This window comes from Apostichopus japonicus, chromosome 14 (genome assembly GCF_037975245.1).
Source record: "Apostichopus japonicus isolate 1M-3 chromosome 14, ASM3797524v1, whole genome shotgun sequence".
Lineage (NCBI taxonomy): Eukaryota > Metazoa > Echinodermata > Holothuroidea > Aspidochirotida > Stichopodidae > Apostichopus > Apostichopus japonicus.
The window spans coordinates 18,161,867-18,178,408 of NC_092574.1; the positions used below are offsets into that span (position 1 = coordinate 18,161,867).

Below are 16,542 nucleotides of genomic sequence, written 5' to 3' on the forward strand. Positions count from 1 at the left end.
ACAATTAAAAGACTGTAAGCTGTGTTTGTATATGTATGGTTTTCATGGTACGGTATTGAACTCGTCGACTACAACGCTAACATTGCCGATAACAAAGCTGAAGCAGTAAATGTTAACAAATCCACTACCCGAACGTCATATGACACTGCTCTGTGATTGGTCCGTGAGCAAAACGTTCCATCAAATCATTGCGTAGAAAACGATCTAGGGTAAAATACTGAATTGACGTTCACGAATGTACTGAGCGGCGCGGAGAGTTAAAACCGTCAAACATATCCGTCATTAGTTCATTCTAGTTTCAAATACTGTAGCTCAGCAACTATCGTTTGCTAAATGACTATAAATTGTATGAAGGGTATACTTAAAGTCGTTTTCATGTTAACACACAGAGGTATTACTATGTAACAGATGTTATAACTATACTATATGCTATCGACTTTTTAACATACGTCGGACTCTTATTTCTACGAATCGTGCTTTCTTTGCATGAAAACAAATATTCATATATATATTCAAAGAGATACGGGCGGACGTCTACGATTGATATTTTAACCACAATCTGCTGGAGGAACTTCTGTAGTGTTTTTGAAGTAAGGTAAGAAATGTTCTATTATAAATTTACGACCAGCTGAATTAGAGTAAATAACATTTCAATTAAAAACCGATTGATCAGTTGGTAGGTTATCGTATGGTTGAAGTTATCATCTTCATAAAGTTACAGTGAAATAACTGACTAGTTTTAGCACTGTTTATGCAATCCAGCGTTATGTTTCTGCTATCATGTGTGTTGAGTTGTGTTATGTTAAAAGAAATCAAACCTGTTATAAGTGTGCATACTTTCATATAGGTAACAGTAACTGTGTGTATAAATAATTTTGCCTACTAGCTCTGTATATGCAATCCATTTTTATGTTTCTGCTGTCATGTGTGTTAAGTTATGTTATGTTAAAGCAAAATCATCCCGTGCACACTTTCATATATATAGTTACTGTGTGTGTATAGCTAACTTTGACTACTAGCACTGTATATGCAATCCAGCGTTATGTCTTTGTTATCATGTACGTTGAGTTGTGTTATGTTAAAAGAAATCAAACCTGTTATAACAGTGCACACTTTCATATAGGTAGCCTACTTCGTGTATAAATAACTTTGCCTAGTTTTAGCACTGTATATGCAATCCAGCGTTATGTCTTTGCGAGTCATGTTTGTTGAGTTATATTATATTAAAGGAAAACAAACCTGTTATAACTGTGTACACTTTCATGTAGTTACTGTGTGTATAAATAACTTTGCCTACTAGCTCTGTATATGCAACCCAGCGTTATGTTTTTGCTACCATGTTTGTTGGCGGGGTAAAAAAACCCGCCATTGTGAGTAAAATTATCTAAGTTAACTTTCGTAGCTCTTCAAGAACAGAATATCTCCACTAAAACGTGTGGAATTTGTTTGTATATGAAACATTTTCAACTTTTAAACTTTAAACTTAGACATAAACACATCAAATGATGTTCTCTTATCATGATAAAACTTTGCAACTGAAACCTTTTACAAGGGGAGGCCTCGTGATGAGGTTCTCTGGCCAAATCTATCATTTGAAGACCATCTTAACAATGGAACTCAATTAAAGAAGTACCCCAGAGCCATGATTTAAAGACGTGACGTATTTATGAGCAGTTATCAGAATGTTTACATGTAGGTGAAAGGAAATGTTTATAGTGAATGTGTCCTCAGGTCACGGGAATGAATAGAACGAGACAGTTAGAGGAGGTTCATTTATAGATTTATTCTATGTTTACAAAATTATCTTCGAACCAAGCACTGTCACTTTAATAATAATTATAATAATAATAATAATAATAATCAGTAGTTATTTTATTAAATATGAAAATTCACACTTTGACGAGATCATAGCAAATCGTCAAAATATCCAAAATCTGAAGAAAAAAAATAATGTTTTATCGAAATGCATCTTGCCAATACGTCAATTTTCCGATTTTGGTCATTTTAACGAGTTAATACCTCTGGACAAAACGTCAATTTTCCAATTGTTGACATTTTGACGACTTAAAGTTTCTCGATCAAACGTCATTGTTCACATATTTGTCACTTTGATTAGTTGGTATGATGTAGTCAAAACGTAAAATTTCAGATATTTGTCATTATGACGGGAAAATGCATGACAGCAAAAAGTCAATTTTTATTTTTGCTTTTGGTAATTTTGAAGGTTTGGTATTGGTCGAAAAAATGTAAGATTCTTGTCATTTTGACGAATTGTTGCTTTTCATGAAAACTTCAATTGACATGTTCCTTCCACGCTCCCGTATACATGACAGCCAAACAATTCAAGTTGATGCACTTCACCGTTTGTTGTAGTTTGAAGAACTGCTAAAACAGTATTGGAATTGTGCTGCAGACACGCGTTATATGTTATCCGGACTTGAACGAGGTTAATTAAAACCTGTGTATTTGATTAATATTATGTAAAGAATTTTAACGATAAATTTAAACCAAGCTTTGTTGACCTCATGTGCTTAAAGAAAGGAACAACCTTATTGCTGTAACATATTAGGCAAACCAAAGGTTTCTGCAGTGTGGTGTACTAAGCGCGGTCCACCCCTTTGCCTTCTGCTATGTGTTGGGAAGTTTACGTACGGCTGAATTGAAACCAATGTTTGTGTACGTGCGTCGATTCGCGAAGACGCCTACGTATTATTTTATGTTTGTCTCAATTGGCATTCAAGTTGTAAACATATGTGAACGAGGTACGAGAAGTAAATAAGCAATTAAATTTATACCTGAAGCTGTTTGATTGAACTCCTGACAAATAGATTATGTATGTAAGTCTATACATAATATGCTATAAAGGATGATAGGCCTAAACATAATATAAGCCTACAACAGCGAAACATCCGAAAATTTGACTGTATCAAAGTTCATGTTTACATATACGCGTCTATTATGAACATAATGCAACATGCTTGACAGAGGAACTAAACAATTGTTCAAAAGTTAACTTGGCTGGGGACCTTCGAAACACCTGATTCACACTGCAGAGATTACAGTAACTACTGTAAATCTTAAAGTTAAAAGGCTGGACTCGTGATGATAAATTGGTAGCATGTTGCTTAGCATCACAGGAAGAACTGTCTAAGAATTGCATGCAACCTTCTAACCATACTTAATGCAATTGTTGGAATTATCTATACCCTCAGGTCTAACCGTAATCCTAATATCACCTGCTACCGATTTATCATCACGAACCAGTTTTAACTGTGGCACAAAACTAAAAGATTTACAGGACTGAGTTACTGTGTGTATCAGCTGTTTGAAAAGATGAGCAATACGTGTACAAACACACACACACGTCCTCACATGAAGTACAGTATGTCATCTCCTGAATTATAATATTTCATGTAGGGAGATTATTATTATTATTTACCAGATTTATATAGCGCTCTTTTCATGCTTAAGCATGTTCAAGAGCGCTTTACAATGACAACAAAATGACAAAACCCTTAAAATATGAATATGAAAAATAAAATGGACGCAGCTTAAATATTAATATAAAAAAATATATATATACTAAGGAAAATTTTTAAAAACAATATAGATTTACAGTGAAATTCCTAAAATGAATAAGTGAGTTTTATGTAATTTTAAGTAACAAAATGACAAAACCCTTAAAATATGAATACGAAAAATAAAATGGATGCAGCTTAAATATTAATATATATAAAAAAAGTATTTATAAACTAAGGAAAATTTTGAAAAACAATATAGATTTACAGTGAAATTGCTAAAAAGAAAAAGTGAGTAATTTCTTAAAAGTGGCTAATGTTTTGGCATCACGGATATTATTTGGCAGTGCATTGCATAGCTTGCTAGCAGCAAAGTTAAATTGTCTGTCGCCGTATGTAACAGTCCTTACTCTGGGGACCACTAGTGTTAAGGAATTGGCCGATCTCAATGTTCTGTTAGGCTTGTAGTTGTACACAGTTAGCATATCAGTTAAGTATTGAGGTGCTTGAAAATGAATTGATTTATATGCATGTAATAATAGTTTGAACACGACACGACGGTGAACAGGCAGCCAGTGAAGATCTCTTAAGACAGGTGTGATGTGAGAGAAATGTGAAGTTCTGGTGATTATACGTGTCGTGTTGTTGGATACGTTGCAGCCTATTAAAAGTCCATTGTGGTGCACCAAAAAGCAGCGAGTTGCAGTAATCAGGACGCAAGGGCGAGGTTTTTTTGGGGGGAGGGGGCGGTAGGCAACCCACACCCCCTGTTACTAACGTCCCTGACTGGAAGCTTGGTTGAGTGTTGTTGAATAAAATCATAACGGTTTACTTGTTTTCACCATTTCAAAAGGTAAGGCGGGGTGTTTGGTATTATAAATGTAACCGCATTTTTAGACAACCCCATTCATTGCTTTCTTTTGAAGCGTCTAGACTAATTTTGAATAGTGTCAACTTGGCAATACGCCCCAGTAGGTTTCATCGACAAATCAACAATAGCGAATGGAATGAGGTCATAACAATGGAGATAATAAATAACTTTTCTGACGTCACACAAGGAAAGCATAACCTAATCGTCACGACCTGACACTGACACTTGCTCGTGATCACGTGATAGACGAGCGTCTGGACTAGGTAGGTCACGATAAACTGTACTCCAATATGATTGTGTTTTTTTAGTTCATCGAAACGAAGCTATGAACAACTCAGTTCTGCAAAACAAAACTTCAAAGTCAATATTATATCTAACACAGAAATTGATCTGATAAGTTGACACAGCCAATACTCATAGCTATAGTACAGTAACTACTGTTGACAACAGGTGCTGCTAGATGCCTACTCCATGAATGTATACAATTCCGTTTACACTTAAGACAATATATATATATATATATATATATATATATATATATATATATATATATATATATATATATATATATATATATATATATATATATATAAATATATATATATATATATATATATATATATATATATCGATGTTCGCTTTTTGTATATAGGGATGTTACAATGGTTGTAGCTTGATTGCTTACTTACTCAGAGTGGAAGTGATCTGCATTTCTAGAAGAAAAGTACTTCCCCTTAAATATCTTTTATAGCGAAGATTTCTTTGTATCAAGGTCGGTGGGTATGTTGTGAATGCATCTGGCAACATAAGAGTTAATGATGTTGTTACGGCAATTCAACAGAATAGGATTTTTGTTTTTATCTTAAACTCATTAAGTCATAGAGAGGAATTATACATATTGCTACAATTCGAATACTCAGAACACTGGCAGCTAATCAACATTTCAAATGTATCAGATTTCAAGAAAATATGAGCACAAACACTATAATAGGAAACTAATTAAAAGCTTTGGAAGAAGTTTGCCTTTATGACAACACAGACCACCAACTGTGATCCACTCAAAGGAGTAATTAAGGGTTGAGCCAGTCAAAGTTGGTTACAACAGGTCAACCATATCTTGAGTTCAATCAAATCTATTGAAATTAGGGAATTCACCAGGAGTATACTATTTCTTTTCCACATTATAATGAATCAATATTCAACATAACAGAATCATGCCGATGTACATTTTTGCCAGATTTTGCCAGGAATGCACAATGAAGCTTTAAGAGACGCATTGTGTGTCACTGGGATATCCCATTACTTCTTAAGAAGAAATGATTGTCTCAGATAACAGAGCAGGGTGGACAGGAGGAATTCGACGAGTGTGGTTTCATCTATGCTTTTCTCCGGCTGTCAAAAACACCTTTTCGACATGTCAGAAACCTCGTTGTCACAAGAACAAAATTCCCATGCTTATAAGTTTTTTTTTAAATGTAAAACATTGCTCATTGCTAAAAAAATTAAAAAAAGCTTGAATTAATAATTATCAAGTTTACGCCTTCAAAAGCCCTACCCAGACGTTTTGTGTATACTATGAAAAAATGGCTGCACAGTGCCTATCTTCTGATCATAAGTAGAGCTCTTTTTTTTGCAACGAGCATTGATTTCTTGTTTTTAACTTCCTCCCAACTTTCCAGGTGAAGTTTCATTTATTGACTATACTCAGTAAAACGCTATCTGTTTCATAGAACACATTTTTTCCAGCTTTGGCAGTAACCATGATACTAAAGTGAGAACCAGACATGGAAATGACTGAGCTTCAAAGCTATATAGTGTTCTGCTATATAAAAGCTGAATTGGGTCAGGTTGGGGGACATGAATTGGATTTATCGACACATTTCAGTTTATCGGTATTGGACAATTGTACATCAGAACTGTGATATGTGTTATTGTTAACTTAAACTCTTAAAATATTACCCCTTTGACCCATACATGTGACCTATACTACAATGCCTGAATCAATCAAAACAATTGCAGTTAATTACTGTATATGTCTATTTGACTTACAACAACTCACTTGATATCGTGGCAGAGTCGAGTCACTTGCAGGAATTTCTCTGACTCGTGTCGAGTCATTGACTTGAGCCATTGATTATGTTAAATCCATTTTAGCCAGCACACATTGAAGAAGTTATATATGGTACAGTTTGTTAGAAAATATAGTTTTTGCTGGAAGTGGATAATTGTTTTGTCGAGGTCATTAAGATAACAAGAAGACAGGGACCCTCATTTCTCATGAGAACACCAATTATTTTACCCAATCTTGTTAGTTTTATTTGTTTTGGGCTCAATTTATGATAAATATATGATGCATAACTATATGTGCTCTCAGTGTTGATACAGAATTGTCCCTTTGGTTTAATTCAGTAATAAGTTTTCATGTGATTTCTTTGTAGCTCGAATTATTCATCCCATATAATATAAAGATTTTATTGTAATACACAAATGTCCAGAATATGTTTCCAGTATAGCCTATTATCTTTTATGATTTGTTATATACAATGGTTTAGAAAGTGATATATTGCTTTATTATACTATACACTATAGGTTGGTAATCAATTCATGTTCTGTCAAAATATATCCAATGCCAGGTTTCATGACTTGAAATTGTTGACGGTAGATGACAGGTTTCGACGTCGAAAAGCTGTTTTCGACAGGCTTTTGACACTGTCCCGTCAAAAACAGGTTTTTGACTGTCGAATAAAGAAAACTCTGTTGTTACCTGCGAATATGTTCGAAGGAAAACCATTTCGCATGAAGGTAATTCGTGGGTTCAGGGTTTGACTTGACTAGAAATGAATTTCAAGAGTATTATGAATAAACTTGAAATCACACTTTGTGTTTGCAATATTTTGTAACTTTTGTTATAGGCCCTATGCTGAACACTTCCGTTTTAAAAACCATCCAAGCATGTATATGGCGGTGAACATAACAAGGGTAACTAATGCTATATAATGAATCTGATCAAACCACTACAAAAAACACATTCTGATGTCACCAGTTAGACAAGACAAAAAGAAAAACTGCAAAGGATTTTGACAAAAAACTGAAAACATTTATTGCATAACTATTTATTACAATGATGTAAGCCAAAGACATGTCAGCGTAAATCCTAAATAATAATAATAATAATAATAATAATAATATTTGATTTTTATATAGCGCTTTACACCAGCGATAGGTCTCAAAGCGCTCATACGTTATATATTACCCCTGGTCAATGATAACCTGTCCCAGAGACAATCCCTCCAGTCGGCAGCAGTTATATACTGCGCCCAATGACAAGTTTACCTCACACGTACCCATTTAACCCCTGGGTGGAGAGTGGCAAGTGAGATAAAGCATCTTGCCAAAGGACACAACGCAATGAACTAGGCATGAATCGAACCAGTTATCCTTGGATCACGAGTCCGACGCCTTAGCCAATTGGCCACCACGCTCTCACTCGAAATAAAGCGATAATGCAAAGAATATAGAAGATATGGCAATACTGCAGCTTCTGGGGTTTCGTCCCTGAACCCAACCTGGGCTCTGTCACTGGACCCATTGGAGTTCCCTCCATCCCATGCAGCCAATGACATTTTACCCCCCCCCCCCTACCATCCTAATAAAAAATACCCCTCTATACGCCTCCATTTTATAAGAAATATTAATTTGACAAACAAGCATTCATAATAATAAAAGTTTTCATATAATGAAGTAGGCCCATTCCTAGTGACATGAAAAGCGATTTGTTTAGATGCGACATGTATTGTATTACTAGAAATTAAACTTGCCTTGTATTCGAAATTAATGAACTACACGCTGTTGGGGTATTAATTATCAAACATGATTATAATTTATTTTTTATCTAACTCAAATTCTCAAAAACTCATTTAAACTCATAAATGTTTAAGCTGATATTAACTGATAGTTTCTGACCATACTGTACATCTCGATCCAGGGACAATGGAGCCAGGACAAGGGAGGAGGCATAAGAGATACAGTTTTGTGGGGACCGCAAACTAACCCCAAAGTACCCACTTACATAAATAAGAGGTGCCAGCTTGGTAATTAAAATAGTTCCCTGTTGTTGAAAGAACGTAATTAAAATGTGCCCTATTGTTGAAAAATTCTGGAATTTATAGTATACGGAATAAATAGGAGACCCAATTTTTCGGAAAGATGGGGAGAACGTTTCGGTTTGCCAACTCAAATCAAAGTCAATCTGCGTATCCAGGTCCCCCCCCCCTCCCTCACTCCCCTACCCCGCCACATTGAACGCAGGCTTCCGCCACCCATGCATCGATCCAAAACTATAACCATTTTACCAAACTTTGAATTCTTTATTCTATTCTTCTTACAGGTAGCGAGATAAGGATTCATCATTTGTTATCGATTCTACAGACGAAAAGGAAAACGAACAGAATAAAAGATGGAAACCACTACGAACTCCGATGAACATTTAGGCTGTACAGATACGTCATCTATGGTCGCTTATCAAATATGTTTGTGCATATTCCTTGCCGTAGGAGTTCCGGCCAATTTAAGCATAATTTATCTAATTCTCACCGTCAAGCAACTCAGAAATCTCTCCAATGCCATCTTGTGTTTAGTATGTATAGCCGACCTGGCTACCCTGTTGACCATGGTTCCCTGGCAGTTATTTCCTATCATACAGATAGTACAATTATGGAATCCGATAATCACGATACAGATATTTGTCTGCGCTTTGTCGATATTCTCGCTCACGATGTTGAGCTACGATAGACATATCGCGGTTATTAAACCGCTGGACGCACACCAAACACTCAAAAGCAACTCGATCAAAATAACCCTCATTGTTATTTTGTCCTTTTTCGCAGCTTTTCCATTTTTCTTTTATGTGAGATTCGACGACGACCATGAACTTATAGACGGACACCTTTACTACATCATCCCGGTGACTTTTCTGTTATTATACGTCTTACCACTATTTACTATTTCGGTACTCTACGTTAGGATGGCAAGAAAACTGACGTACAATAAATCATCGGTACAGGAGAGCATTAAAAGCAACAAAAAAGTTGGGAAACAGAGAAACAGGGTAGCTATGATTGTACTCTCTTTGGTGATAATTTTTGCTATTTGTTGGTTACCGTTCTTCCTCGATTTGCTCATTTTCCTGTTTAGTGATGATGGATCTTGTACCCCCTTTCAAGTATTTGTTCACGATTGGAAAACCTTATTTCTTCTAGCAAATCCGATGCTTGACCCATTATCGATTTACATCTTGGGATCCAGATACAGATGGTACATATCACAAACGTGTTGTTTCCGTCGATTATGCGGCATATTTTGCCAAGAAAGTAAAAATAATCCATTGGAATCTTCCACTGCGTCACAGATGAAGTCCATGCCGACAAGAACGAGCGCTTACTTCAAGCCATTGTATAACACAACGGAGCGTGAATAATTAAATTAACAGCTCTAATATAGAAACCTATCCCATACTCCTTCCTACCACCATCGCCGCCGCCTCCAACGTCACCATCACCTATCACCCCACCACTGTCTCCTATTCATCGAATGTTGTAGATGGTATAGTATTTTGATAAATATATCAGATATATATATATATATATATATATATATATATATATATATATATATATATATATATATATATATATATATATATATATATATATATATATATATATGAGAATTAAGATTAAAGAATTGTTGTTCACGTTGGCAAAATAAATACGGACAATAAAATGTGTAAAGTTTTAATATGTATATATTCATAATATGTGTATATTTATAAAATATGTCTGTTTATAATATACTCCAAGACCCATAATATTTCTACAATTTTTGCTTGGTAAGTCCAATTTTTACCTTCATCATCTCGGCAACTCTACAGTGGTGGATGTTGCGGTCTGGGCAAAGACTCAACGGGGAGGAGAAATCTCCCTACCACATCTTTTAAATGATTAGTTGCAAAACGCTGCTATATTTTGCAACTTTGAAGTACCTTTTCCCTTTTTTCCCCCACAAATATCGGCAATTTCCTTTTTTTTCTCCGAATTTGTGGCGAGGGTCCAAAATGTTCGGTTCCTTATAATCTGCGTTATGGCCCAACTTTGTGTACGGCTAGATTGTAAACACGATATCTCAACAACCATTAGTTGAATCTTGGTAGGTAGATGCCCATGATGTGGTTCCCATATCATGAATATTAATAAGTGGGCGGGACTTAACATAAAATTCTTAAAATTGCAATATCTCTTCAACCGTATGTCCGATTTAGATCATATAGATGGTATGGTGATGTAACTACATAGTAAGTCCATGTTCTTTGCAACAACAACTAACACCTCATTAATATTCATGAGTGGATGAGGCTAAATTGGAAATCGTCGAAAGCAGTTGTAAACACGATGTCTCAACAAACACAAGTTGAATCAATATCATACTTGGTAGGTATACGCCCAATGATGTGTAGATGTGCCCTTGTTTTTGGTTCCCATATCATGAATGTTAATGAGTGGGCGGGGCTTTAGGTAAAATTTAGTTCATACTGGTATGGTGATGATGTTGGTACATAATAAGCACATTTTCATGACGTCTCCAACTTTATGTGATTAATATTCATCAAATTGCAAGAAATGGCATTTAAACACAAGACAAGAAGCAGATGTACCATGATTTTCATCCTTAGCATATTAGGTTTGTCACGCTACATTCATACAATCAACCTTGTTGTTTTTATGTGCATATCATTAATATCTATCAGTGAACATCAAATTCTTAATCAGATATCTCTGAAATTAGTTTTATACATGTACTTCAATAATACAATGAAAGTATATAGATACATGCTTATGAGATAAAAAAAATTAGACCTCATTAATATTCATGCATGTATCTGTTTTTGTACTATGTCATTAAAATAGAAATCATTAAATACATTTCGTCAACGTAACTGACCTTCCTTCATATGTTGCTGCATTAGTCAATACAGAATCCTCTTCAATTTGGTATGCACATGTTTCATGAATATGAAATGGCTTACCACACTACGAATATGTTATGGCTTCGGAACCGATAAACATTTTCTGTTTTTTTATTCATAGGCGTAGGAGCCCAATTTGATTGGGGGGGGGGGGGGGGGCTGTAACGACTTGCCCGAAAAATATAACCAAAGTTTTTTGCGCGCTCCGCGCGCGTTCAACATGTTCAACAAGGCCTTATCATACACCATAATTTCCATCTCACATATATGCCTCAAATTGCACAATATCATATCCATAATGTTTATTTCTTCTGTGTGTGTGTGGGGGGGGGGGGCAGGGGTAATTCAGACCCCTATATGGATATATGTATGTATGTATATGCCATTTACACTAAAGAGCATATTGACCACAATTCTGCTAGAAAATTCAATAATGGTCGTCCATACATGTTTAAACTCTAACAGTCATTTTCCTGTCAAACTGAACTCACCTCATTGTCTGGGAATAATGAATTAATAATTACTGTTTTTTACGTCAATGGTTCAGAGCTGGTTTGTTTTTGGCCTTTGTGAAGGCATTTTCAATAGAACCCAAAAAATACTGTCTGTTGAGTTAATTGTTGTAACAGTTATTTAGTGCGAGAATCAAATAGACTTCAGCCTAGGAGCAAATACATGCGTCCAATCCACAACGCTTGACTGCGTGGAAGGTATGTTGGTACAATGACGTGGATGGCATCTGCTTGGTAAGAGGTACTTGTTCGTGGTTTATCGAACAAGTCTGTTTTGAGTGAACCATTTTGTAGGGCCACAGTGGTGTCCAGGAAGTGAACGTCGTGTCTAGAAAAATCTGCAGTAAAGTTGATGAAACGAGTTTATGTCATCAATGAAGAGTTTTAAGATTTGCCTCACCATGGGTCCTGTATCATGAAGATATCGTCAATTAAACTTATAACCACATGTATAGTTTCAAGTTGTGTCGAGATGGAAATTCTTTCTCGAGGTTTCTCCTGAATATGTTGACAAAAATCGGTGTCATTTTTTTTACCCATTGCGGTGCCATGAATCTGGAGGTAGTGTTTGTTGCCATAATACAAGACTATGGAAAATAATGCTAACTGACGATAAGGAAAATCGACTGCTTTTATGGCATACGGTATTATTATATGTTACAATAAGCCGAAGAAAAGCCAATAAGATGTTCAAAGATACATCAACTATGCTGCATTTAGAGAAAGGCTGGATCTCGAGTGAGATACGATAATTAAATTAGGTAAGTGATTGGAGGTAAAACAGCCAATGTTTGGTTTTGCAGAGCTTTCGAGAGAAACTAGCTCTTCTTCAGTGCATGATCACCGAAAGTGACAAGGAGTAGCAGGAATTGAAACAATTTTATAGAGAAGAGTGTCAGCATGGCGGCAAAGTCAATGCGACCCCCCCCCCCCCCAAAAAATGCGACAAGTGAAGTCAATGCGACTATAAATATATATAGATAGATAGACAGATAAATGTAACTGTATTATATAAACCAACTGTATTATAAAACATAGTTTAAAACTGAAATTAAATTTCCTTGTATATATTTAATGTTTATGTATATATAAATTGGCAGTAGGAAGTTAATGACATTTGTCCTAATCGGATCAGCATGTATCAAACAAATTTAAAAGAAAATAAGAATATGGTGTTTATTTTATGGTTATACAAAATGTCACATGTATATATATATATATAAGTTCCAAAGTATACGCTTAATTAAATACTAGTTGTTTTGACGTTTTCTTTGAATTTTCTTTTTTTTCGAGTCTCTTGTTTGCTAACCCTTTTGGTATACCTGCTACAGGCTGGTCCCCGGATGTAGAGAACAAAACAGCCACGTGCCCTGCCGCCCGTTAGATATCGTTCTTTGATCTCAGATAAATGTTCGAATTTCTATCCCATTCCCGTACAGTTTTAAATTAGCGAAGTAAAACAAAGAAGCATACACCAATATGACGATACTATTATATCCTGGTAACTTGAAACAATAAGAAGAATGATTTGTAACCATGCATGCTTCAACATCGGATTCCTTTTTGTTTTCAACATTTACCGAATGAAACGGGGTCGTTTAATTTATTACCCAACATAATCCATGCATCTCGAGAAATGTACGTAGACCAACGTTAGCTTACCTACACGGAATTAGCATGGGGTTATGTTTTCTGCCTAGCCTATTTTATAGCCTAGCTTTTTTTTTGCATATAGGAATTGGAGCTTAAGTATATATACTGTTTGTCAATAACTTTTGAAGTAGGACATCGGCTGCCGTGGCGACTGTGGCTTTATCGAAAAAGATATGCTTTCTGTAAACATTAATCTATATGAGCTAATTCATACATGACGCATATAGCCATGGAGTTGTCATTCCCAAGTTCCCCCGTGGGATAGCACATGCAGAACCCTTACATCACAAAGATGATTTCTGCATGGTACCGTACAAAGTAGTAATTATAACTGATTTATTCAGCTATTGACAATGGCATGTCAGCCATTTACACGAATGTATAGGCCTATCTCATCCGTAGTGTGTTTACAAAGCGTGAATACAAGCGTACAATGAGTAATAATGCGAGGCATATTCTTTCTAATGCACGAAGCAGAGTCGTTCAAAAGGTAGGGAAATTGGATAGGGCAGGAAAAACGAAATGGAGTCATAAACATCATCGGCCTAAGTTTAACGAAGGTAGCCAGGTACACGTTTGTTGTACACCGGTTGGCCTACGAATCGATCAGTTGACCACATGACTCACATCTTAATCCGTGGGTCCCTCCTATACCTACAAATATAAAAAAATACACATCACTAAGGATATTGAAGAACCGAAGCCTGCTTGCCACTCTGGTTTATTTTTTTCTTATGTAGACAGCTGTTAACATTGTCATCTAATTTCGGGGCAGTTCTGAGCACGGTCAATAATTTATTCAAGAAAATCTTTCGAAAGAGAATCTAGGCTTATTTACTCAATGATTTCGTCTAAGCTGAGATACATAGGGCGACAGCTTGTAAACAGGGAACGATATACATGAAACACTGTATCAGCGAATTGAAATAAGAATAATAATAAAATAAAGAAATAATAATAAGAAGAAAATAAGAAACAATCATAATAGTAAAACTATTACTTATAATAATTTTAAAAATAAATCATCTTTATGTGCATTCATATCCTCTGCACAACAAATTATGTTAAAAAGAAAGATCAAATTAATTCATGACATAAAAAAACAACTTCATTTCCTTTATCAATAGTGCAAGGAATCTCTTAGCAGTTTAATTTCTTTGTGCATTTTGTTATTAATAAGTATATGCATTTCAACACTCAAGAAAAATGAAAGCTTATGTTTGAAAGAATCATAATTTGGAACGCTTTTGTTAATTCTACACAGGTAAATATTGTACTTGGTGTAAAAAAACGTGAGGCTGTACCATTTCATTTTGTTCTCATAATCATAACCAAAACACACATGTTCATACTCGACTGCAACTTTTGAATTAAATATTTCGAGATATATTTTATTCCAAATATCTCCAACTGCGATGCAATGCCAGAAAAGGTGGTCTAGGGTTTCACTAAACTCGCAACGAAAGTGCAACTTGGGTTATTAATAATGTGAATTTTAATGAGGAAACTATTTGTAACAATGATATGATGGATAAACCTGTACTGAAAGTTTCTTATTTTAGTATCGTTAATCTTGCTACAAGAAACAAAAATCTTACATCAGTTTAAATAGGTGCCTTGAAAATCATTGTCCCATTTTAAACAACAGCATGGTTGCTCAATACAACGGCTGTTAAATTTAAAATAAGCATGTTGGCAAATCTGAGTAGTACAACACAATTGCGCTAGCATAATCTGTTGACGAGATGGTTGCCTAGGCAACTGTAATGAACACCTAGGTGGTACCCATGTACGTGGGATAGAATGTATAATCCCATTCAGCTTTGTAAAGGGGAAGCTTGGACAATTAAATTTAGCAATAAAAGCAGTATACGACAGAGGCCTGCCAGACATGTACTACAAATCCCTGACATACAGCACAGTTTAATTAAAACACTGCTTGTACCAAACTACTTCATTGTTAATCTTGAAAAAGCTGTTGTTCCAGATAATCTGATCACCGTAATTCGACACCGGGGTGTCATAAGTAAGATCGCTCCAAGCACAACAGCAGTTGCTAATAAACTCGTTTTTGACTTTCCTAGAAATTTCAGTTCCCTTAAAATTACAACTAAATAGAAAATCCTTACTAACTTTTTTTCAAAAAAAAGTCGAAAAGGACTTTCCAATGGCCAAAAGTGTGATCTGTATATCTTTTAATCCAAGTGATTTTCATACTTTTCATAAAATCGTGCACGTTGATCATATTTAAGCCGTCTTCTTCCTGTGGCTGCATTAACATTTCCCGCTTTATCTTATCGCCTTTTCCTCTCCAAATAAAGTTAAAAAAAGAATCTGGTGGGTTAGGTAGAACAGAGAAGAGGAAAACAAGTTGTGACAGAGCGAAACTATTTATGAGAACAATTTTGCCATAGAGAGACAGTTCACGAGGAGACCACATATTCAAGACACTTTTTAAACGTGACAGTTTTGGTAAATAATTTAAAGGGAAAAGATCACTTCTATTGCTTGTATATTTTATACAGAGAACCTTAATAGGACCATCTGTAAAGGGAATATCATAAGCACTCTGACCCTGAACATTCTTATTATGAGCACCGATAGGAAGAATGTTTGACCTTTCGAAGTTGACCTTCAGACCAGAAGCTTGTTTAAATTCGATTAGAATCTCAACAACTCTCATAAAAGAACAATCGTCACTGTCCAGAAAAATAGTGGTATCATTAGCATACATAGACACTTTTATGTTAACATTGCCTACTGGAAGTCCGACATAAATACGGCCAGCACGCAATTTCAAGGCCAAAATTTTTGCACACAACACGAAATCGTATGGACTTAAGGGGCAACCTTGGCGCATCCCCCTTTTAACAGGAAAATTCCTAGAGGAGACCCCGTGATTCAAAACGCAAGCCGCACAGTTTGCATCAAATGTCTTAACCCAACGGATAATGCTATCCCCAAAAT

The 16,542-nt window shown here is 35.5% G+C and overlaps 1 protein-coding gene across 2 annotated transcripts; it reads left to right on the forward strand.

Annotated features, from left to right (window-relative positions):
* The first annotated feature begins 266 nt into the window (after window positions 1-266).
* Window positions 267-12,854, forward strand: LOC139979831 (bombesin receptor subtype-3-like). Of its 2 annotated transcripts, none has more exons than XM_071990979.1 (2): window positions 267-590; window positions 8,777-12,854. In XM_071990979.1, exon 2 carries the CDS (start codon window positions 8,846-8,848, stop codon window positions 9,863-9,865), a length of 1,020 nt encoding a protein of 339 aa, XP_071847080.1. In that variant the 5' UTR covers window positions 267-590; window positions 8,777-8,845; the 3' UTR covers window positions 9,866-12,854. The 2 variants fall into 2 exon arrangements, with proteins under 2 accessions (XP_071847080.1, XP_071847079.1); XM_071990978.1 differs by having other exon boundaries at window positions 268-595.
* The last annotated feature ends 3,688 nt before the right edge of the window (window positions 12,855-16,542 follow it).

Excerpts from the sequence above, each read along its gene's own strand:
- LOC139979831 (XM_071990979.1), top strand. The coding sequence starts at position 8,846 with ATGGAAACCACTACGAACTCCGATGAACATTTAGGCTGTACAGATACG.